General features: G+C 42.2%; 1 protein-coding gene across 1 annotated transcript; it reads left to right on the top strand.

Annotated features, from left to right (window-relative positions):
- Window positions 1-5,739: 5,739 nt before the first annotated feature.
- LOC126473814 (uncharacterized) lies at window positions 5,740-25,116 on the top strand. The gene is made up of 3 exons (XM_050101123.1): window positions 5,740-6,560; window positions 21,097-21,432; window positions 24,249-25,116. The coding sequence occupies exons 1-3, from the start codon at window positions 5,921-5,923 to the stop codon at window positions 24,398-24,400; spliced, it is 1,128 nt and encodes a 375-aa protein (XP_049957080.1). The 5' UTR covers window positions 5,740-5,920; the 3' UTR covers window positions 24,401-25,116.
- Window positions 25,117-26,094: the final 978 nt, after the last annotated feature.

Genomic DNA, 26,094 nt, shown 5'->3' with positions numbered 1-26,094 from the left:
TAGTTTCTCACGAAGTTGAGCAAGAATATAAATCCTATAATGTTGATTAACAGTTTGTCCTTCGGGAACCCATTGAAAATACACAGTCTTGAACGGTTGGAAGCTTGATTTACTCATTCGACCGGTTTTAGCTCTCGGTGAAGTTGGGTGCATTCCAGTTTATCGATTGTCGTTTAGTATCTGGTTCATAAGTGAAAACCAAAGATTCATCAGATTTTTTAGCTCTATGCAAGAAACCAGGATCATATTCATTGGTCTTCAAAGTGTCAGTACAAACAGTTTCACAAACTTCTTTTGGTTCGAGCGTGAGAATTGCGCCGCGTTTCTCACAGGCTTTTCTCATGTTGAACTGGCTGCGTAAAATTTGCTTTACGCATTCTTTTGTCAGTTCCTAGAGTTTCAGCAATCATTCCAAACTTAGACGACGATCAGATCGAATCAGATTACCTACTTTCATTCGTTTTTTATGCTGAGGGGCGTCCCAGGCATGAGTCGTTGTCAGCGTCCTCTTTATCATCTTGGAAACTCTTGAACGACTCTAAAACTCACGTACGTGATAAAGAAAAGTAGACTTCTTTTAGTAATAGTTAGATTTTAATAGCAGTTTTCCCAAGATTCACGTGAAACTTCACTTCATTTTGTAACTCTATTGTTAACTGAACATTTTTCCTGAAAACAAAATAACAGCTCTTGCACAAAGAAAAGCCACGGGTACACTGATTTCTTTGTACATCCCAGGGACGTCGCATTCAACATGGCGCATTCGACTGAAAACGCTTCACGTTTCACAGCTATTGGTCGTTCATCTTTGGCACATACGTATTTACTATGTGACAGGATCAGTTGCGTTATGCTATAGCCATACCTCTTATGTTGTCATGTACTTGCACGAACATGACTCGAATATATCGGATGCTAACAAAAATATCCTGGTACAAAGGCGCTTCGAAGCTCAATTCTGCATTGGCATAAATTCCTTATGCAGTACTAATATACAAGGAAGGCTAAAAATTCGAGGTGATTAGGTGTTTACTTACCAGAAAAGAATGGTTTTGACATACGCAAATACAAACTCGGCACTACATTATCTATAGTAGGCAGCGGAGTTATCGGATTTCTCGAAAGTTGAAATATGTAGATGCCCCAATATTTCACGCGCTCACGGTATGTATGCCACCTATTACGAGTTTTTAGCGCAAAGCGTAATCATGTAAGTGTTTCTCATTCCTTTCGAAAGCTGCATCTCCACGGAATTCTGTGACTTAACCTACTATTTGTGTTTCACTGTCTCCTGTGGGAAAAGGGACAGATTTTTACTGGGCACGTTCTGCGACGATGCTCAGGTAAGCGTGGCAGTGAAAGCATTGGTTACAAGAACGGCGTACTTTTCTTATGGCCTTGTCCTTCGTGAGAACTGGATCGGAAACTTAGAGGACGAAGTGTGACTAAACTGAATAGAAAGCAGAATATTTATAGTTTTGTAGTGGCGTGCAGCATTTATTTTATTAAACGTTTACTCACATCGTCGCATTATTAGTTCTTCTAAAACATATTTATTTAGGCAACTTCTGTAATTCCACTGGTAAAACGGCAAACAAGCGTATCTCAGAAGTTCTCCTCCCACTATACTACAGTATATTACAAGAAGTTACTTTGTGCTTAGTATTTCAACAAATTGTAATGTAACACAGACACTGTCGCGTCCTTTTAACCTGCGTGTAGGATCTTATAGAGAGCAGTGAAAATAAAGAGCTTATAGATGAAGTGGCATCGGAAATATCGCCGATAACTATAATAAATCAACGTACAAAATCGTTATGAAAAATCTGATGCAGTTGTTAATATACTGCAGTCATATTCGTGCAGTTCTGCGAAACGTGACAAACAAAAACATTAAAGGTACAAAACAAAATATTTTGTGTGAACCCACATTGCAAATAAACAGGTTTTAAAAAATATCAACATTCCACATCTTCGGATCAATTTTCGAGCATGTAGCAAGGAACGCCATACATTTACTATCCGATACTGCTTATTACTTTACAACCATTAAGTAATGCGAGTCGGAGACCTTTTCTTAGTGCAGTTCATACATAAATATTCTGTGAGATGGAGAGAACATGTGACTCAAAAGTATGGAGTAATATTTAAGAATCAAGCATACATTCGTAGCTGCAACTACAGCACCACGGTCATAGAAAAACTTTAGTGTCTTTATAAGACCTATATTAGAAACGAAATTCCACAAATATCTAATACAAAGAAGAACAGATCCACTAGATAGAAGCTGAACGACGGTAGCAATTGCCAATCGGCTAGCAGCTGTATTGCTTTTGGCAGGCATGAGAAAGGCGAGCACCAGAGCATTTCAGCAGAAACTTCTTTAAGAGGAAATAAAAAAAGGAAATTTAATTAATTACCTACCTATAAACTTTCATCTCCGTTACGTAGGGTGTCTGATAATGCCTGGACACACACACACACACACACACACACACACACACACACACACACACACACACACATACATACATTCAAACTCGCGCATGCAAACGTAACAGAAAAACTCGTCACTGTACTAAAGAATTATTTGTCCTTGTACGATGTGATTGCTTGATGGTGTTACAAACTTTCAGGGATATTGGAGAAGGGTAAATGTATCACTCTGAGGTAAGAGATCCTAGTCCTGACTCGAAAGTTATTAGCCAGAGCTGTTCTAATACCTCTCGCAGTGGATCTCTTCTGTCACAGGCACTTTGCTCTCCATATTTTGGACGAGGCAGTATGAACCAAAACAAGATATAATTGTCCAGTAAAGATGGGCTTAAAGATGGGCTCTAAAATGTTCACTTTAAGAGTCATGAGCACTCGTTCAAGAGAAAATACGTATTACACAGTAGCAAAGGTGAACAAGTGCTCATAGTTCTTAAGGTATGCAGTTTGGGGCCCATGTTTACTGGACAATTTTTTTCTTGTTTTGGTCCTGACTACCTCCTCCAAAAATATGAAAAGCAAAGAGCTTGAAGCAGAAGAGGGTCACTGCCAGAGGTATTATAATTATTTTCGCTTGTAACTTTCGACCCGTTTTTCCAGACCAGGTCCCTTCAGATTGATACATTTCGCCTACTCCATCATCCGTGAAAGTTTATAACAGCATCACTGTATCACCCAGTATATTAGTTCCGATCTGGAATGCCCGAAAGTTTATTCGAAGTCTCAAACAAAGGAAACATCGACGTTGTGTATTCAAAAGTTCGCAGATTGTACTGTTGTTAAACAGCAATCTATCTGCGTCCGTACCAACCTATAGGCAGTGGCTCCACGACCAACAAGATGCCTACGTGCAGTTTCAAGTAAAGTCTGGAAGCACTTACTTTTCAGCCGTGGAACAAGTGGTTTCTGGTGATATGGTCCTCAATTGTCACTGAGAAGCTCGATTTTGCCAAAATGTGTCTGCATAAAACACAGTTAAATGCAGAAAAGTACTTGCGCGCTATTATACCACAACGAACACTTCCTTAGTAAGGCGACCAGCCTCGTTTAATTTGCGTCGAGGAGCTATTTCCACTGATTCCTTGACCTCCGTGTACTATGGCTGTGGAAATGATATGAATTTTAATGACTCTGGTGTATGGAAATACAGCCGACTCTCGATAGTTCGAAGTTCACGAGACCTCAGAAAAGTTCAGAATAATTCAGAGATCAAGTTAACCAGAGTTCAAATGAGCGAGGCCTCATCAGGAGGAAGTAAAAATCAGAGTTTAACCAAAAAATGCAAATACATTAGTTTAGTTAGTATTTGTTTGCAAAGGGACGCATGAAGTGGCATTTAGATAGCAATGAAAAGAATTTAGATTTTTATATGATTCAATAACTTTTATCTAACCATTTTTGACTAATGATATCTACAGATTTACTAAAATACACGAGAAAGGTTCAGTTTCAATTTTCAGTGAAATCAGAGATCTGTCCCTGCTTCTGCGACGTCCTTGTTCAGGTGCACTACTGCGACCAAAGCTGGAATAGACCGTCGCCTACTTTCGTTCAAAGGGTATACCGTATATCCTCTTTTGTTTCGTCTTCGTTCTTTTCACAAACATGCAAAATTTCAGTCAAGGCACCACAAACTTGCTTGTCAAGACATACGAGATCATCATCGAGTCATAAAATAGGTCCGAATCTATTTCTTCGCACTAATATTGTTGCTGCTGATTCTGTGGTTTCTTGATGAAACAGTTCGAAATCGTTCTTCCATTTGTTATCAGTCATGGTCATCGTTGCAAAAACTTACGTTGGGCGTAGGACTATTTTCAGAGTCATCCATTATCACAGTCACAATTTCTTTTTGACAAAACGTATAAAAGTAAGCATATAACCATCGACAGATTTTTCCCGCTAGGTTGACTAACCAATTTCAATAAATATTACAGAAGGCGTGAGAACTCATCGTATACGCTTCCTCCCTTTGTATGATCACTTTTCAGCAATACAGTATTTCTGCTTCGGGGTGGTCAACAACGTCGATGGAGGGATCCCAAACGTTTTCGCGGTGTCCTTTCTTTTTCAGTCCGTATTATGCGACCTCAAGAATCTGTCTCTTTCTGCGACCACCAAAGCAAATGTCCTTCGTTGAAGCCACTTTTTCAACTGATTTATGTATTTTGATACATAATGACGATGAGTAAACGAAGAAATTTCTCAAGAAATTAAATGACTAAACAATTAGCGAAACAAATGACAAAGTAATTCGAGTTACCGACAGTTGTAACCACCGCCGGGTGGTCTGTTTTGACAATCGCTTCAATTGGTCTAGTTCCCCAAGATACGTAGGATATCTTCGATGGAAATGTTTCCAGGGGAGCACGCAACTAGTTCGATTGATTTATTGAGATTGAGACGACTGTAACCTCAAGTGTTTACATTTTACAGACTGTATTGTGTCTCACGCGTTTGTGCAGAGTAAGATGGCAGAAACATCTAATCTCTTCATTAATAAGTCTGCTTGTTGCCTATGTATAATAACTTATCGTTTGACGTTTTATAGGCCTTATTTGATACTTTCAGCCACTCCATTGTCTGGTTGCATCCTAAAGTGAATGTCCAATGAAGGTGAAATGATGTATTTCGGTGACAGAAGAGCAGCCGCTAATTGGCGACAATCTTCACCAACATTCTGATTCTGCCATTCCGCCAAAGACAGCGACAGTATTGTGGGGGAAGGGAGCGGGGAGGGGGCAGTGACAAACGGCGGCGGGGCGGCCGTGAAAGGCTCCGGGTTATTTTCGCCAGCCCTTTCTTTCTTGCGCCGCAGTCATGCTCCACTAAGAGCTGTGACGGGCAGTAGCCGGTCAGCCCCTCTCGCCGTTTGCCGCCTAATGACCGCCGACGCCAGCAGCAGCAGTCGCCTAGACGAAGGTTTTTCACCTCGCGCCGCCGCCTATTGTATGGACGCGGCAACGAGCCCCTCTCTCTCTCTCTCTCTTTCTCTCTCCCCCTACCACTGAGACCATAGCTTCAGAGTCCACCTCCTCCGCTGCGAAGAGTCTTGCCTTTTACTTTGCGCAAGATGCCAACTCACGGTACTCTATTTCGCGTGCCCCAGATAATAATGCAGACTGACTAGCGTCACTTTATTATTGTCCTTTTTGTTACCTTTCCCCGCCCCCTCTCCCAACAGGAACAGAGTTCTTGTACGCGAGCCACGCCGTTGGCAGTGAATCGGCGCGAGGGGTACAAAAGAGCAGGTGCCGACCACCGAACATCGCAGTGCACCGTCCTTCTCCACTGAGAACGGACGGCCTCTCGCATTAAGGACCCAGCGGCGCTGATAACATACAGCTGTGTCTTGTCGTTCCGTCTAGTGAAGGGAGCAACAGTGTTCGTTAAACAGTGAATTTAACCGTCTTGTGTAAGTAAATCAATGGAAGGTACCAACAGCGCGTTGCGACGACCTGTGTGGTTACTCCTGGTGTTACTGTCCCCGGCGCTACGTGCCGATGTCGCCGGCAGCACCGCAGCTACCTCTCCGTCTAGCGTGGCGACTCCAGCCGCCGCTGCTACCGTCGCTTCACTGCTACTCCCCAGACACGCCCGACAGTTCCCGCACTCGTCCGTCAACCAGATTCCCTCCGGCGATGACACCCTATCAGCGGCGCCGTCCACTCCCCGCAAGGCTATCAACAAGGGATGCACCGGAGCGCAGCGCTTCACTCTGACGTGCCTCAAGTTGGACGTGGCAGCTCTGGTGGAGCGCATGTCCTCTGCCAGGGAGTACCAGCTGATGCCCGGCGTGTCCGTGGTGCGCACTAACGGATCCGATGGGGACGGCGCGGCAGCTGAGGGCACGACCTCCACCCCAGACCTGGTGGCATCCGTCGCCAGGGACTTCCCGCACGACTCGGAGGCTCGCGTCGACGCCTACCTGGCGCGCCGCGTCGCCCGCTACCTGCAGACGCACGCCATCAGCGTCAAGCTCCTGGACGCCGACAGCCTGGCGGCGGCTCGCCAGCTCAGCCACGAGGTGTTCGGCCTACCCGCCGCCGAGGGTTCTCAGGAGACAGGTCAGTATCGCGAACACGCCTTCGGCACTGCGAAAATCAGGAAAAGCAGGTGGAACGCTGAGACTCACAGGAAGAATCCTAAGGAGAGGTAACTCTTCCACGGACGAAATTGTTTATAAGGCGCATGTTCGACCTTAGTATTGTTCATCAATGTGGGATACTTACCACGTATGGTTGATAGAAGAGATAGAGAAGATCCGACAAATAGCCATTCGTCTCGCCACGGAATCGTGTAGGCTGTGCGAGAGCGTTATCGAAATGTTCAACAAACTCCACAGGCAGACGTTACAAGAGAGGCGTTGTGCATCACGGAGGGCGAGCATTTTCCGTGAAGAGTCGAACAACTTTACTTCCTCCCATATACATCTCACGGAATGGCCACAACGAGAAAATTCGAGACATGGAGCCAATGAAGGGGCCTGCCAACAATCATTCTTTCCACGCGCCATTGACGACTGAATAGGATAGGGTGGATCAGTCAGTGGTATCAGAGGTACCCTCCACCACAGGCCGTTGGATTGCTTGCGGAGTGTGATGTACATAGATGTAGATGTTGCATCATTGCCTCTAACAGCGTACCCAGGAGCCGGGGTAGAAACGAGGGCGGGGTTGCACATTAGTTTCACAGTGAATGGCGAAATACTCTTGAATGTGATTTTACGATAATGCTTAGTATGCCTGTCTTTGTAGAAGATGGCTGGATGTCGGCTGGTCAGTTTGAAATAAACAGCAGTGCACCTTCACCCGTAAATTTTGAACGCTTTTTTAAGCCATCGGTTTCTATGTTACATGTTACATGTCATCATGCCCCTTAAGAAAAAGAGATCGGATATAATCCGCTTGTATGTTGTCATTGTAGGACCCGTAATAAGATAACCGGTGTCCTCAGATCTCTACTCTTGTCAAGGGGCCTGAGGATGATCTAACATCGAGACCTGCTACTTGATAAAGAGTACAAAATTTATGGTGGAAATTGTAATGCTGTTTTCTTCACTTTAACGACATATTATTCTGCGTTAATTTGCTAGCAGTCAGTACACATTACATTTTTCGCCTTTCTTCAGGTTGGTATCAAAATCGTTTTGCGGATTCCGTACCTCGATCAGTGAAAACGATATACTCATAGCGTCGTTTTGTTGTTCGAGTGTCTGCCTGTACATCCGTCTGTTAAAACTCCTTTTTCTCAGGAACGGTTGCATTTATTGAGTAGAAATTCATGTCAAGTATTAACGTGTACAGTCCGCTGCTGAAATAAAAAATTTAAGCGTGTAATTCAATGCAGTCAAAAGATAGGGTCATTTATGCCACACATTTCGATAAACTCGCCCATCAAAACCTAGAAACGCATGATGTACGTGCATGCTGGTTCTCGTCGTCTAATAGGAAAGCAAATGCCTAGAAAAGCGAAAGGTCGCAGGATCGAATCTCGCTCTGACCACGGATTTTTGAGTCCTCATGTCACCCTGCCTTCAACATCAAACGATGTGAGGAGCCACCAGAAACAACACATAGGTCAGATTCCAAGTTAAACAGTAGCTTCCTTTCACCTTTTCGGTATTTGTGGTAGGTTAGGTACACGCATGTCGCAGGAGTGTCAACTAATAGAAAGGCAGTACGAGGCAATTGAGCCCACGAAATTGCTATTATTGTTGTCTATATACGTAATTAAGTTTGTATGGAACTTCCAGAGCCCGAGTCCTACTCGCACTCGTCCGGTTCATTTCTAAAGGGGTTTGTGTACGCCTGTTATGTCCTCTTTCAATGGTAGCTTCTGGCGGGAGGCAGTTTGAAGTAGATACATGACAGATAGTGAATTGGTTAGCTTATTATTTGGACGTGGATGGCTGACGTCTCCCTCGAGATATATTCCCATGGTCTGGACGGAACGTTAGGAAGGCTAATGACACAAATATTATCACGAGGCATTTATTACCATGCAAGACACCTTACGGAGAATAGGGCAGGGCACTTCTAGTACCATTACCAGTTTATCTTCTCTGCTCCATTTGCCAGTGGTGCGTGGGAAAATGGAATCGCTAAGTTTCCCTTTGAGCTCTGAGTTCTCTGATTTCCTTGTAGTGGCCATTTCGTGATAAATATGTGAGAGGAAGTAATACGTTGCCAGACTATTGATGGATGATTATTACTTGCTGGACTGTCCCATGACAAAACGTGCCGCTCTTCGATTGATCTGATCTGTTCTCCTTATCCAGCCTGATACGTGTCAACGGTGTTGCAAATGTGTTTTATAAACCATTTCTTTCGTAGGTGAATTACATTTCCTTAACATAATCCCAACGAATCCCAGCCAACCATCAGCTTTTGCTCTAATCACTATCAAGTGGTATTTCCAATTTAGGTCTCTCCAGACGTTTACTCCTCTCTATCTTTTGAATTTTACTGTTGCAACTTGTTTGTCTCAAAATAAACGTCGAAAAGTAATGGGTCTCTTCGGATGTACCTGTGCAAAACGTTACATGAAATTATGCTGCCTGTCCTTATCACAGAACCGCCGTAGGACTTCCAGCTTTTCGTTAGTCTTCTTGCGTTTCACGCTCCGTCTACACAACTGTATCGTCTGCGGACAGCCCCACGTAGGTTCAGACATCCACTAGATTATTCACGTGTCTCCGTAACTCAGTGCTCAGAGCATGTAATTGTTCTGCGGAAGAAACGTGTCCAACACCGGACTTATTAAGGACTTTCTTTTGGCTGGAGGACTAGAATGTCATCCCATTAGTTCTGTGTCAAGTTGAAATACTTTTTTCTATTTCGAACGCCTACCTTAGCTTTCAGAGAACCAGAGGGTCTGACCGTCAGTACTGCCATTCATGCCCTTCAATCCCACCAGAGGGTCAAAACGGCGTTACTAGAAGAAGAGGTAGTCGAGACGGCCTAATTATCCAGAGGATTTAAATTGACGTAGAAATCTTGAGGAATGTAGGCATGAATCTGCGGTATTTCTTCTATGGACTAGTTTTTTGAGTGGTTTTAGTATTAAATTCATCCTATATGTTCACAGGATAAAAACTACAAATATTTTCAGCGATCTGGAATGCATTTATAATGAGCTCCATCACTTTTATATAAAATGGTGTGTGGGTCTTCATCAATTATATTGTCATTGAATTATTGAATTGCTGCCAGGGAGGAATTATAGATATTTTCACTTTTTATACAGTCTGATGTCTTTAAAACCATTCGCTAGGTTTCGTGAAATATATAGTGCCAATAAGTGCAGGATGCCGGCTCAGAACTGTAACAGTAAATTTACGCACTAGCATATGAAATATCACACTCACCTGAAGGGACTGTAACACGAGTTTTTTCACAGTAAGAATCTACTTTTTTAAACAAACATTTTAATGAATCCTCCATCTTCAAAAATAAATAAATCTGAACAAAAGTATATTCCGCTACCTTTTGTTGTTAAATTAATAAAACAAAACATTTTCCAGTTCATGACGGGGTTTGTACAGTAATCAGTATGTTTAATATGAAGAAACAAACAGTCTTGGTTGCAGTGTTAACATTTCTCATTATTTCCCAATTACGGATTCCACCTTCATTTAGACGATCTTCGGATTTTATGATATTTGGTAGCGATGGATACATGGGATACCATGCCTAAAATATGCCAGCAGGCAAACGCCCTTCTCAAAGATTTAAAAAACATAATGGCATGTAGCTCAGTCCAAACCACCAGTTGGTATAGACCTGTAGCAAATTTTTCTATCATGATGTAGTCTCGTAGCTACAAAGCGATCGCTCTTAACGAGTTCTATCAGCTCCACTATCATACTATACTGTTCTATATTATGCTACAATATATAAAAGTGGAACTCCTACTTCCATCAAGACTGGCTACTCTGTAACTACGAGAAAGATGCAAAGATCACTTACAGGCCATATCCCATTTGATTTGCATTTGACTGCGCCACATGTCCTTATAAGGACACTGCACAGAGTTTTTAAATCTCTGACAAGGGGCATTTACTTTCTGGGATATTTTATACATGATATCCCATATACCCATCGCTGCGAAATATCTGCCGCTGCGAAGATGCCTTAATAAATGCGGTACGCGTCATTGGAAAATAACAAAATATTTTAACACTGTAGCCAATACTGCTTGTTTCTTCACAATAATACAAAGTAAATGTAGCCTGGTGGAATGACATCCTTCTCCAGATTTATCGAGGCTGTGACCCCCTTGAAAAGAAAATGATATTGACAGATTAGAGAAGTACAAGTACCAGACCTGAAAGAAACTGACAACATATTAATTCGCTTAACTTGCATGGTATTCCTGAACTTAAGCAGAACTGTAAGTTATGTTCTTGTATTAGTAAAACTGGTGCTAGATTTATATTGCAGTACAACGGTTTGCAAACATTTTTATTCCTTTCGTTAATCGCCGGTGCTGAACAATATTAACTGTAACACCTTCTGTCATAATTGACATACTTGTCACCATGAAGTGATCCGCGATCACTATTTCTAGATAGTTCGCATGTTTGCCGTCTGTCGATAGCTCTTTCACTTTCGGGAAAGTGTCTGCAAACTACAAATCACTATCGTAGCTACAAAGTAACCGGTCTTAAAGAGCACTGTTAGTTCCACTGACATACTATTCCGCTTTATATTATGCTACAGTATATGAAAATGTCCCCCCCCCCCCCAATGAACCATGGACCTTGCCGTTGGTGGGGAGGCTTGTGTGCCTCAACGATACAGATAGCCGTACCGTAGGTACAACCACAACGGAGGGGTATCTGTTGAGAGGCCAGGCAAACGTGTGGTTCCTGAAGAGGGGCAGCAGCCTTTTCAGTAGTTGCAGGGGAAACAGTCTGGATGATTGACTGATCTGGCCCTGCAACACTAACCAAAACTGCCTTGCTGTTGTGGTACTACGAACGGCTGAAAGCAAAGGGAAACTACAGCCCTAATTTTTTCCCGAGGGCATGCAGCTTTACTGTATGATTAAATGATGATGGCGTCCTCTTGGGTAAAATATTCCGGAGGTAAAATAGTCCCCCATTCGGATCTCCGAGCGGAGACTACTCAGGAGGACGTCGTTATCAAGAGAAAGAAAACTGGCGTTCTACGAATCGCGAATCGGAGCGTGGAATGTCAGGTCCCTTAATCGGGCAGGTAGGTTAGAAAATTTAAAAAGGGAAATGGATAGGTTAAAGTTAGATATAGTGGGAATTAGTGAAGTTCGCTGGCAGGAGGGGGGGGGGGGTTGGGTTGTTTGGGAAGGAGACCAGACAGCGAGGTCATCGGTCTCATCGGATTAGGGAAGGACTGGGAAGGAAGTCGGCCGTGCCCTTTCAAAGGAACCATCCCAGCATTTGCCTGGAGCGATTTAGGGAAATCACGGAAAACCTAAATCAGGATGGCTGGACGTGGGATTGAACCGTCGTCCTCCCGAATGCGAGTCCAGTGTTTAACCACTACGCCACCTCGCTCGGTCGGTGGCAGGAGGAACAAGACTTTTGGTCAGGTCAATACAGGGTTTTAAATACAAAATCAAATAGGGGTAATGCAGGAGTTGGTTTAATAATTTAAAAAAAATAGGAGTGCGGGTAAGCTACTACAAACAGCATAGTGAACGCATTATTGTGGCCAAGATAGACACGAAACCCATGCCTACTACGGTAGTACAAGTTTATATGCCAACTAGCTCTGCAGGTGATGAAGAAACTGATGAAATGTATGATGAGATAAAAGAAATTATTCAGGTAGTGAAGGGAGACGAAAATTTAATAGTCGTGGGTGACTGGAATTCGACAGTATGAAAAGGAAGAGAAGGAAACGTAGTAGGTGAATATGCATTGGGGCTAAGAAACGAAAGAGGAAGTCGCCTGGTAGAATTTTGCACAGAGCATAACTTAATCATAGCTAACACTTGGTTCAAGAATCATGAAAGAAGGTTGTACACATGGAAGAATCCTGGAGATACTAAAAGGTTTCAGATAGGTTATATAATGGTAAGACAGAGATTTAGGAACCAGATTTTAAACTGTAAGACATTTTCAGGGGCAGATGTGGACTCTGACCACAATCTATTAGTTATGAACTGTAGATTAAAACTGAAGAAACTGCAAAAAGGTCGGAATTTAAGGAGATGGGACCTGGATAAACTGAAAGAACCAGAGGTTGTACAGAGTTTCAGGGAGAGCATAAGCGAACAATTGACAGGCATGGGGGAAATAAATACAGTAGAAGAAGAATGGGTAGCTTTGAGGAATGAAGTAGTGAAGGTAGCAGAGGATCAAGTAGGTAAAAAGATGAGGGCTAGTAGAAATCTTTGGATAACAGAAGAGATACTGAATTTAATCGATGAAAGGAGAAAAAACAAAAATGCAGTAAGTGAAGCAGGCAAAAAGGAATACAAACGTCTCAAAAATAAGATCGACAGGAAGAGCAAAACGGCTAAGAAGGGATGGCTAGAGGACAAATGTAAGGATTCAGAGGCTTATCTCACGAGGGGTAAGATAGATATAAAGGGTCTATACAGGGGCGATGTTCTTGAGGACAATTTTATGGGAATGGAAGAGGAGGTAGATGAAGATGAAATGGGGGATATGATACTGCGTGAAGAGTTTGACAGAGCACTCAAAGACCTAAGTCGAAACAAGGCCCCGGCAGTAGACAACATTCCATTAGAGCTATTGACAGTCTTGGGAGAGCCAGGCCTAACAAAACTCTACCATCTGGTGAGCAAGATGTATGAGACAGGCGAAATTCCCCCAGACTTCAAGAAGAATATAGTAAATCCAATCCAAAAAAAGAGCAGGTGTTGACAGATGTGAAAATTACCGAACTATCAGTTTAATAAGTCACAGCTGCAAAATACTAACGCGAATACTTTACAGACGAATGGAAAAACAGGTAGAAGCTGACCTCGGTGAATATCAGTTTGGATTCCGCAGAAATGTTGGAACACGTGAGGCAATACTGACCCTACGACTTATCTTGGAAGAAAGATTAAGGAAAGGTAAACCTACATTTCTAGCATTTGTAGACTTATAGAAGACTTTTGACAATGTTGACTGGAATACTCTCTTTCAAATTCTAAAGGTGGCAGGGGTAAAATACGGGAAGCGAAAGGCTATTTACAATTTGTACAGAAACCAGATGGCAGTTATAAGAGTAGAGGGACATGAAAGGGAAGCAGTGGTTTGGAAGGGAGTGAGACAGGGTTGTAACCTCTCCCCTATGCTATTCAATCTGTATATTGGGCAAGCCGTAAAGGAAACAAAAGAAAAGTTCGGAGTAGGAATCAAAATCCATGGAGAAGAAATAAAAACGTTCAGGTTCGCCGATGACATTGTAATTCTGTCAGAGACTGCAAAGGACTTGGAAGAGCAGTTGAATGGAATGGACAGTGTCTTGAAAGGAGGATATAAGATGAACATCAACAAAAGCAAAACGACGATAATGGAATGTAAACGAAGTAAGTCGGGTGATGCTGAGGGAATTAGATTAGGAAATGAGACACGTAAAGTAGTAAAGGAGTTTTGCTATTTGGGGAGCAAAATAACTGATGATGGTCGAAGTAGAGAGGATATAAAATGTAGACTGGCAATGGCAAGGAAAGCGTTTCTGACGACGAGAAATTTGTTAACATCGAGTATTGATTTAAGTGTCAGGAAGTCGTTTCTGAAAGTATTTGTATGGAGTGTAGCCATGTATGGAATTGAAACATGAACGATAAATAGTTTAGACAAGAAGAGAATAGAAGCTTTCGAAATGTGGTGCTACAGAAGAATGCTGAAGATTAGGTGGGTAGATCACATAACTAATGAGGAGGTAGTGAATAGAATTGGGGAGAAGAGGAGTTTGTAGCACAACTTGACTAGAAGAAGGGATCGGTTGGTAGGACATGTTCTGAGGCATCAAGGGATCACCAATTTGGTACTGGAGGGCAGCGTGGAGGGTAAAAATCGTAGAGGGAGACCAAGAGATGAATACACTAAGCAGATTCAGAAGGATGTAGGCTGGAGTAGGTACTGGGAGATGAAGAAACTTGCACAGGATAGAGTAGCATGGAGAGCTGCATCAAACCAGTCTCAGGACTGAAGACCACAACAACAACAACATATGAAAATGAAAATCATTCTGTTTCCGTTAAGACTCGTTACTCTGCAGCTATGATAATGATCTGCAGATGGGTGACACTGTCCGAAACCGGTAATTTTCAGTGAATTAAACAACAATGTACCAAAAATAACTGACAAACGGCGTGATATACAGGCAAACGTAGAAGGATAGACGAACATAGAAGACATTACGATAATGCGATTCCTAAATCACTAGAGAAAATACAGAATGGGAAGAGGTTCATCATAAGTAATATAAGAGACAGAAAAATATTAGAGAAAAACCTCCGTTTTCAGTTCTGGGTTAGTAATGAGAGGCAGTGGAAAAATCAGTGCTATGCTGTTTAGAAATAATTAAAAAATACTTTTGTTGGCGCTGAAGGCACGAAGAGAGCTGTTCTTCAAAACCCGATATGGAGAATCATGTTGCTAAAGGAACCGAAATTCACGAGTACTTGGGCGTAGAACATTTCAAATATATCTGGGATCTATAGGAACAAAGGGACAGAAGTAATCAAATGCGCTCTCTGCGCAGTAGAATTACCTGAAGAATAAGCGTGAGAAGATATCAAAAGTCAACAAAATTTGTTAAATGCAATACGATATTCAATTTAAACCTCAGAATTGATAATGACAGTTACTGAGGCTGTCAACGGGTACCAGTACGATCAGTTTGTTCCGTCTACGCAGCCTTTATGACTTGATCTGAAAAGAGCGCATTACTTCAGTATTGCACTTGTGGAAGAGGTTCAAATGGTTCAAATGGCTCTGAGCACTATGGGACTCAACTGCTGTGGTCATAAGTCCCCTAGGACTTAGAACTACTTAAACCTAACTAACCTAAGGACAGCACACAACACCCAGCCATCACGAGGCAGAGAAAATCCCTGACCCCGCCGGGAATCGAACCCGGGAACCCGGGCGTGGGAAGCGAGAACGCTACCGCACGACCACGAGATGCGGGCTGTGGAAGAGGTGAAGTTAGATAAAAGACTATGTCCTCTCAGGAACTAGTACAGTTCACTTCTGTTCCGACAGGATGCACAATGAAAGTGCAAAGTCATGATGTTACAGACTACTTCACCCACTTGGAAAGGAGGCCTGTAGTAATAATTAATTATCATGCTCCGTAACTACAAACGCAATTTGCAGAAATACACGTCACGCATGTGAGCACCACGTATAGGGGCACAACTGTGACAGAATCCCAATTAAAGGAAGATCTTTTAAGAAGCACTCGCAGCTAATGGCATCCGTTTGGAGGCTGCAGAGTCATCTCACGGCCTGCACTCGTGCGAGCTGGTTGCAGCTGCAGTCCACCAGCACAAAATCACAAACAAACAGTACGCTGCGTAAAAGACGAGTGGTTATTGGACGGTGAATCAAGAAACTTGTTTTAAAATGTATTATTGAGGTTATACATTTATGATCTACTTAACATTGTTACTGCGTCCTATGCTTAACTTAAAGTAACGGCACACGACCCAAATTTCAGTGTAAAGTATAAACACTGTTTCGACATGACATTGCCTTCTTTTACTGTTTTCGCTGCCTATTCAGTAAGTAACAGTCTTCGTGAACACAAACAATATATCCGAACTCGGCAGGGTAGCCGTGCTTGTTAGAACGTCGCTTGCAAGAACGGGGAGATGCGCCAGTGCCAGATGGAATCCGCACGGCGGCTCACAGGCAAGGACTGGTGCACTGGCCAGACTGGAAGTGCATTTTAGTCGGTTTCCCGCATCCCACTAGATGATTACTGGGCTGGTTAAAAAAAATGGCTCTGAGCACTATGGGACTTAACATCTTTGGTCATCAGTCCCCTAGAACTTAGAACTACTTAAACCTAACTAACCTAAGGACATCACACACATCCATGCCCGAGGCAGGATTCGAACCGGCGACCGTAGCAGCCCCGCGGTTCCGGACTGCAACGCTAGAACCGAACGGCCACCGCGGCCGGCAATACTGGGCTGGTATCCAAGGCCCTCCTCAGTTACGCGATTCGCAATTTGAAACTTTTCCCTCACTTTCATGTAAATAACAGTACACGCGAACAGTTGAGGGTCACATATTCCGCCCCTGCGGGGTGTGGGGGATGGCGGGAATGGGGGCGTGAGGGGTGGGGGGAGACTGACGACAGGGACGGCATCGGCCACCCCTTACATTAACCAAGCCAAATGCTGAAATAACCACGCTGACAATGCGTCGATGCAGGGCAAAAATACAAGAAACAGAAGAAGAAATCAATGGGCAATGTGGAATTTCTGCAGTTGTGGTGGTACTGGAACAGTAGGCTTTTACGCTGGGTCCGATTTATTGAGTTGCAAATAGGGTGAAATTTTGTACGTATATTTTGTACAATAAATTTGGAAAACAGTTTTCAGACGTGAAATTCACTTGATATCAAACAATCAAAAACTTAGGCCCAGCTATACCCAAAACGTCTCACAAACAACAACGTAACACTCATCACCCACTGTAAAAGCTAGTATGACTAACAATTTCTGAGAAGTTAGCAATTATGAGAAGACCATACTTAAAAATCAGAGTACCTTCAAAAAACAGCTTAATGACAGCAAATGTAACATCTCAACAAGAGTACGAAAGTATTATAACATAAAAGTAATATGATTAGGAACAGCATTTCCCTTCCATAGTTATTCACTGACACCGATGCTATTAAACCTGGTTTCATTACTCATGTAGGCCGCTAAACACTCAATCCTTTTCAGTATTCTTAGTTTCACATCATAATTAACCACTGAAATGTTAATCTGAAAAAATTTAGTATTAGCCACAAGATAGAGCAACATGTTACATCAGCTTAAATCGACTCGAATAATACCCGATCTGAAAGGCTAAACCATTAAATTTGTAAGGCAGCCTGCCAGTATATAAAAAAAACAAGTTACGTCGGTTTCCGTGTAACAAAAATGACAAAACAGCTGCCAATAAGCGAGGGCAAAATAAACAAAACATAGGCTTGCAGTACTTGACAAGAGCACTATCTCTCTAGGCGTATGATAAACACATTTATTTGCAGGAAGTACAAGAAGCTAGCTAATTCAACGTGTCAGAAATCACGACCTCAACTGCCCGCACAACACCGGCGAGCCACACATTCCACAACGCAGCCATTGGCACAAAAATGACGAGGGAAATAACGAACCTATATTCCACAGGACGAGTAATCATCATTTCTTCAAAATGGGCATCGTAACTCGAAGACGGTTCCAGATATCGCAGGTGGCGCCTTTCAGCCGTTACACCATATCAGAAAAATTCGAGTTTCTGCCTCATTTCTGCCTTAGATTCAAAGCACGCAACTCACAGGTATTGTACAATCCACGTAAAGCTGGCAGATGTATCCCCCCCGTCACTTCTCTTCTACTTTTCAGTTTTTTTCTCCTAATAGAAAATCAGATGACTCTCCACATACATATTGTTAAGTGACTTAAAGGACTACAAAAAACTATGTCGAGCACACAACATCTTTTAAATGTAATGGTGGCAATGCCTAGAAACTAAAAAATAGTTGCAGTGTCTAGAAACTGCCTTGAAAATGCAACAAAGTTAAAAGTGTTCCACACGTTGTATGCATGCCTTTCACTTTTTGCATTTTTCCTGAATGTTTTTAGACGAATTTTCAGACAAATTTGAACAAACAGACTGTTAAAAACCTACCCCAGCAAAACAGTGCTGTAAGTTAGCGACAAATTCTGTCAGTAAGTCAGTAAGAGCTTTCAGAAGTTTTCGAATGCCGAAATCCTGAGAAACGATCTTTATGGCTGCGTTATCACTGGATATAGAGACACCTCGAGTGACATCGTTTTGTTTAGATGTCCTTCAGTTTTTATTAAATTCGTCTGTCATACCCTAGAATTACTCGGTAATAATTCAACGTTTTAACAGCAAAGGTAAGTTGAAGGTCAACCTTTCATCGACGTAGAGGCAATTGGAGACGTTGAATTAAACATATAAGGAAGGCCTTGTCCTTTCTTTTATGTTTCCTTTGAATCCAAGTTTCTAGTCAGAGATCAAGAGCCGTAGTTGCAAGTATTTAGTGGATTACAAACTCTAGTTTATTTAACGGAAACCGCACCAGAAGTTCTAAGTCATTGTATGTTATGGTAAAGAATTCATACGACATGTACCGTAATGTCATATTCAAAATCCACAACCAAATCGCATTAAGAGGTAGCTAAGCGGCCTTGAGTCATACCTGAACAAGTGATACTGCAGGTTACCTCAATCGTCGTGAGTCTGTATCTTTTTTGGAACAATATGTTGGTATACAAAAACAGAATGGAAGAGGTTAATCACTGACGATTAATTTGTGAACTTCGAAACTACAATTGGTGAGATTGTGTAATGCCTAACCCACATCAGAGTAGCATTTTCAGTGTTCTTCTGTAGCTCTTTCAGTGTGTGAGGATTATTTTAGCCAATTTGACCCTTCTATTTGCCCCACAGGTAAAAATCACACGGAGAGAGATCAGGCGCTCAAGGTAACCAGGAGATTGCATTACCTCTGCTGATTGTCCTCTCCTCACCGAACACCTCATGCATTCGTGACAATATTGTCAAGGCGCTATACTCTTGCTACGTCTTGCTGAAAATATCCATGCTACTGTTACTTAATCCACTGCTTGGGATTAAACAGTTTCTGGAAAAGTCGGTTAGCATTTGAAGTTTGTTGAAAGAACCGTGCTACGATGCGGACATCAAACACTGTGTAACAGTCACCATTCCGAGATTATACAACGGCTCTCCAGAGCAGTAACGCCGATTTTCTGATTCATAATGGCGCCTGTTCTGTTAGTTCTCGTACCCTGACAGACTGAATCAGACCCCATCTGAAGAAATGAAAAACTGAGGACTCACTTCACTCAGAAACCACTGGCAGAATACAACACGTGACAGTTCGTCTGTATTCTCAACAATATATTTGTAAGGCTACCGGCGAAGGCCTTCCCTGATAATGTTTCGACATGATCTCTTAATTCCCACTTGCACAGCTAAATGTCGTTGAGGTTTCGTCAGATTTCATTTGAGCCATATTTTCTGGTGTTCGAACTCTTTTCGGATATGATTTTTACTTGGTAAAGGTCCCGTTTCACGTCATTTTGCCACTAAGTTTTGACTGTAGACTTTGCTGGACGTTTCGCAACACTCCCACGCAAAGAAGTCAGTAAACATTCTCCACAAATTGTGCTTCGGGCAACGCTCACAACGAACACGTTTTGTTTTATCATGAGCACCATTTTGTGGTATAACCATCTGGTTGATCCTCTTACTCAAACGCGATGACACAGCGAAGTACTCAGGTCACGGCATGCGGGAGATGCACATATGCAGGCATGTGACAGCAACCCATTGGTGCATAGAAATCGGTTTCCAGCATTTTATGTAATGAGCAGTTATCTTATCATTAAGAAGCATTAACTCCATGTCAGTGCCATAAATATTTTCCGGGCCATTTTTAGTTTGCTCCCCTCCCCATCACCTGTGTACTCAAATATCCTCCTTATCAAATGGTTCAAATGTCTCTGAGCACTATGTGACTTAACAGCTGTGGTCATCAGTCCCCCACAACTTAGAACTACTTGAACCTAACTAACCTAAGGACATCACACACATCCATGCCCGAGGCAGGATTCTAACCTGCGACAGTAGCGGTCGCGCGGTTCCAGACTGTAGCGCCTAGAACCGCTCGGCCACCACGGCCGGCTCCTCCTTATCACACAGGCTTATGTTTCCTGTGGTTTCTTTAGTTTAGGCTAATTTTTGAACTGCCACTAAATGTTTGTCATAGTTCTTGTTCTACTTACCAAACTGCTATAACGGAATGGACAAAGAAGGTTCAACGAATAGTAGCACGTTTCGTAATGTGTTTATTCAGTCAGCACGAAAATGATGCTGAAATACTCATCAAACTGTACTAGACCACAAAACAGTACGACTTGGACATCTTGCGTCGTAATGTGTTACCCCTCATGCGGCTATATTATGCTGCCAGTTTTCAACAGGACGACTTCGTCCACACACGTAACAATTGTCTGTAAACAGTTTATGTGGTGCTGAGGTACTCTAGTGGCCAGGAACGTCCTCAGACCCGCCCCCAACACAACATGTGTGGGATAAGCTCCTTCGTCAGTTGAGTCTCAGTGACAGTACCCAGGATATCAGGGACCGGTCGCAACCCTTGTGGGACGGCTTGTCTCAGCAGGTGGTGCAACTTTTTTCATTCTCTTTTTCCTTTGTGCAGTGTAGCCGCTCGTGTGTCAAAACAAAAGTGCCACTAACGGCGCTGCACGAGTATCGATACCGGTGATTCGTAGCATATGAGTTGAATCTTGAGGTGTGTTGTTCAGGGTCATTTGAATATAACATTGTCATTGATTCAAATTTGCACCTTGCGATAGGTCGCAAGGGAGGTGGCGGCCTGGGCGGCAAGAAGGGCGGCGGCGGCCAGCTGCTGCTGATGATGATGATGATGAAGGCGATGATGGGCGCGGGCGCGGGCGGCCTGCTCTTCCTGCTGGCGGGCAAGGCGCTCATCACGGCGCTGCTGGCGCTCATGCTGGCCGCCATCGTCGGGCTGAAGAGCCTGGCCGGCGGCGGCGGCGGCAAGTCCGTCACCTACGAGATCGTCAGCAAGCCCGTCTACTCGCACGAGCACACGCACTCCTCAGAGGTGCAGCACGGCCACGGCTACGGCCACTCCTCCTACGGGCGCAGCTTCAGCGTCGACCCCGTCGGTCAGTATCCACCAGAACCCGCAGCGGCCCATCCCGACGACGCTCTCCTGTGTTACCGTTTCAAACATAACTTGTTTTCTTCTTACTATTCCAGCGTGTATCTGTTTCGGATGTAGGAGACCATCACAGCTATCGATTGGTTATAATTAAAATTCAGCTACTCGCACAGGTCCAGTATGGTCTATAATAATCATATGGCAGCAAAACTCGGTAAATATTCTAATGCGTTAATGGGGAACCGATTTACGATATAAAATTAATTAGTTCTCATTTTAGATATGAGCATAGAATCTAATTTCTTCCCTCTACAAGATAAGCTCAACATCTGCTCAATGAATACCTTAGGTAATCCAATAGTGTTGGTAATTATCGCCTACCATGAATTGGTGGGTAATTATTCCTCTCAAGTAATTTATCATTTAAGCATGAAATTGATGTAAGGACCAATAGACGAAGTCCTTGTTTGAAAATGTATTGCGTTGTACTCTTTCTAAGTATAAAAAGTTTAAGGATCGGATAATTGCAACGCCAATTGTTAGCAGGTGATGGAGTGGTTTGTCGTAGAAGTTCGTATGTTCTACAGTAGATTTATCCCATCAGGGATTCGTTTGATTTTCTCAATATTTTGGTTGATCGACTGAGCAGTCAACATCCATATCATTTGGTAATCGTCCCTTCCTCTTGCCAACGATCCTTAGCGGGATATCTCTTCTGGGTTGCTGCCGCTATCAGTATGGAGCAAAAAATTTTTTACACATGCTCAAGTTAGTAAGTTAGGCGTCGGGATACAACCAATTGGCGTCCACAGCAACAGTCTGAGGTTTTCTTGCTTAATAATACAACATGTCACACAAAATGTTAGTAAATCTAGGATACAAATCCCAATAAAAAGTAATAGGATGCTAGCGTTTCCCACCAATTTACGACATTATGACTAACGTTTCATGTGTGAACAGTTCATCAGCTGGTTACTAATAAATATGGGATATTCAGATTGCGTACCCGTGAGCGTTATTGCCTCCATTAGAAAATGTTTCTTGCTATTCCTATTGAACTGCACAGATCTGAACTGCGAGATGCATCAGCGCCACCAGAAAACCAATGAAACATAGGAAGTTATTTCAACGAATAATGAAACTCATTACGGAGAATTTGAAGTATTACCTTCGAAAGCAGCTACTGCTAAACTCAGGATTTTATGTTTGTGCCGCTCTTGGTGCTCCTGTTGTGCTCTCTAGAGGCTGTGCGGTAGAAGCTGATGTGGATGTGGGATTTAAGTGTCTGAAGAGGCGGGCATCACATCGGGCTCTGGGCTAGGACATGTTGTCGGTTCCACATCAATGTATTTTTCAAGGGAAGAAAATGTAAGGTGTTCTATAACGTTCTCGAGCTTTCGCAATTATTTTAGAATGTTTGATGAATATTTTTCTAACCTTCTAGAACATTCTCGAGTGACATAAAATATAACTTTGGAATCGAACATATCGCACTAAATCGTTTTAACAGATGATTTCAACTTACTGAAAACAGAAGAACAACTAATCAAAAAATTATATCTGCTTAAATGATAAAGCACATTAACAAATAAATTTTGTAGTTCACCAAACAAAAAGAGAATACAGAAAATGCGTCCAGTGGGAAGAAAAAATATTTCAGTCTACTGGTACAGTAATTAGCGAAAATGAAAGTTTAAATTTCCCAACATAATTCCTCATTTCGCTCAGTGTTACCGTTGTGTCCTCATAAAGAAGCTTTTAAATATCACAGATGCGGAAACAGTAACCAGAAAGGAAAAAGACGGTATTCAAATACATTTCAGTTTACTAAGCATTCAGCTTTGAAGTGCTCTAGCTTCCGGTATGACAAGTGTGTAGTATGACTATCAATAACAAACATTCGAAATATAAAATTCATTCATATTTGCACCAGAAAGCAAAATGCCAAATGTAGTTTATAACAATATACTTTGCATAAACTAGAGTGTGCTTTTGTTTTCAACTCGGAAAATGAATGCAAAGAAAGACCAAACGAGTTGGGAACTTTTCATTTTGTAAGAGAAAGTTTTTGGTATAAAAAATCATCCACACTGTCTGAAATTGTAGTTTTCATATTGTTTGCAATTAATCACAAACCCGTACGCGATATCTCCTTCACACAGACAAAAAACCACAGGTTGGGGTGTTTTTATTTTCTAATTTTTTTCCTATGCCCTAAAGGATACAATTTATCGAAAACAATGTTCTTGTGTTACGACTCTGCAATTTTTCACTACTGTCAGTCCGCCAGTTTTGCCCAAATATGTGTCATTATTGAGCAAAGTTTTATGCTGTACCGTTTTGGATATTGCAGCTTCGTTCTTGATTCTATCAACATTTTGTCTTAATAGACATTAATTGTAAATTGGATAAGCTGAAATTCTTAGTAGTTCAAAAAGAAAAAGTTACCAATCCTTCAACAACAATATTTCTCTAAGAACAAAGTACGCCGGTACCTTAAAATAATCAGTGGAAAAGAGTACTGTTTCAGATATCTGGTGAAACGTGGAAACTAGATACCATGCTAAAATTAATCTCCATTTTACTTTCAAAGAGGGTGAAACTATGTTAAAGAAGAATATTGCAATAACAACTTTGGGTGCATTTCAATTGTGGTTTATTCATAAACAAATGTAAATACTCAACATAACATCATTGCTGAAAATTCACTTGTAGCACAGTCTTCATATTAAAATATTGTAGTATATGGTATTTCAGGCTAGATGAAGTTAGCATTATAGTGGTAGCATCCAGCATGTCACGTACTATGTCTGTTTGCAGAGGCGATCAACAAGTCAGCGACAGAGTACGACTCCACTGGTGGTTCTTCCTACGTACCAGGCGGGATCCCTTACTACAGTAGCAACTCAGACGCGCAGCCAATGGCGTACCGGGCCTACAGCAGCATCGTGGACAACACCCGTGGGGCATAACGACAGCGAGCACACAACAACGACACCACGAACACGTAACGATTGCAGACAGCGACCACTGGCCCAGCACCGACGACTGCTCGACCACTGCTATACGACTGGTAGACGACTGCTAGACGACCGGTAGACGACTGCTAGGCAACTGGTAGACGACTGGTAGGCGACTACGACCCAGAGCTCTAGGGCTAATACCCTCGTGGCTTTCAGCGACGCTCAGTACTGACGTATAGAAACACGCATTACAATTAAGTGGCCTGTTGTAGACGTACTCAGTGACTGACAGAGTACAGTGACTATACATGCCGATACACCTATTCGCGAAAGACGGTTATGACTACTCTGACTGTAAATGAATGACCTTACTGTGACAATTTACACGCATACCGCTAAGACAGTTACATAATAAGAGCAGACCAGTTACATAATGAGACGATAAGAACACAATGACGAATGACTTATTTACCTACTATCGTTTGCGACAACATGCACTGGAGACAGAAAATAGCGGTAGAGAGGGAAAACGACCACATCGCGATAACAATTCTAAGCCACCATCAACAAGACGACAACGGAGATATATTACAAAACTGACACTTACACGGACACGTGCTGTATTATTTGTATTTATTTATTTATTTATGATGTATAGACTTTTAATTTATTTGTTCTTATATCTGTTTACAATATATGTTCTTTCATAATTATTAAAGCATACCTGAGCAATGAAAAATTTTACGAATTTTAATTGACTACCAATTTCCTACTTTTGTAACTGTGGAACTTTCACTAGAGTTCAACAGTGAGATATACCCACAAGAATTGCAGAGTTGTATCTGGATCGACAGATGCTTAACACTCAAGGGGACTCCAGCGTTCGGCTGAAGATAGCGCAACGTTCCATCAGGAGAATTGTCTACTAATTACATTCTAAAGCAGTCAGTCTTAAAATCATCACCTTTTGCATTAGATACATAATAGGGTCCATACACAACTTCAGCCCAATTATGCGTCAGCTGGATACTTCAGAGTTCAGGAAAGCCACTGTCCATCTTTGCCGTTAGTGTCAAAAGCAAATGTAACTGGCTGATAGGAGGAAAAACCAGGAAGTTTATTGTGCATCGTGAAATGATGCCACTATCTTTGGACTAAAAGCCGAACTATTTAAAAAGTTAAAATCGAGATTCTAATTCCCGTGTCAGGTTTCATTTTTCTTGCTTAAGCATTTCAACAGGTCGGACATGTATCCGTATTTATTCTTAACAAAACGAAAACAATAAAATGAAAGAATCTCTTTCCGCTACTTTCTGAAATAAATGAACGCGGCAAAAGGCAACTAACTATGTAAGTGTACCAGTAATGTTAAGAAATCATAAAGTTAGCCTCACCAAAGCACGGAACAATTGAGATCTTTACAGAGCACATGTTTTTGCTGTTTAACGGGACAAACATATTTGCGACAAATTTTAATTTCGTCCCTCAGCCGGACTCGATCCAGAGTTCATGCTTTTCTTTGGTATTTCATTCACACACCAACTGTGCAAGTCTTCGACTCAAATTAAAGGTTTTTTATTCACTTGTCTAGATACCTTCCTAGCTTTATAGATGCTTTGTGCCGCTTTGCACTTGGAAGAGATCATACAGTTCAGAGGGTTTATGGACATGACATGTTTCTACCCTGCAGCCGTCGTTGTCTT

The sequence above is a fragment of the Schistocerca serialis genome, chromosome 4 (assembly GCF_023864345.2).
Source record: "Schistocerca serialis cubense isolate TAMUIC-IGC-003099 chromosome 4, iqSchSeri2.2, whole genome shotgun sequence".
Classification (NCBI taxonomy): domain Eukaryota; kingdom Metazoa; phylum Arthropoda; class Insecta; order Orthoptera; family Acrididae; genus Schistocerca; species Schistocerca serialis.
The sequence above is the reverse complement of the archived record's forward strand: the minus strand, read 5'-3'. Positions and strand labels throughout refer to the sequence as shown.

Excerpts from the sequence above, each read along its gene's own strand:
- LOC126473814 (XM_050101123.1), top strand. The coding sequence starts at position 5,921 with ATGGAAGGTACCAACAGCGCGTTGCGACGACCTGTGTGGTTACTCCTG. Across the intron at positions 6,561-21,096 it reads CGAGGGTTCTCAGGAGACAG|GTCGCAAGGGAGGTGGCGGC; the intron begins GTCAGTATCGCG and ends ACCTTGCGATAG. Across the intron at positions 21,433-24,248 it reads CTTCAGCGTCGACCCCGTCG|AGGCGATCAACAAGTCAGCG; the intron begins GTCAGTATCCAC and ends GTCTGTTTGCAG.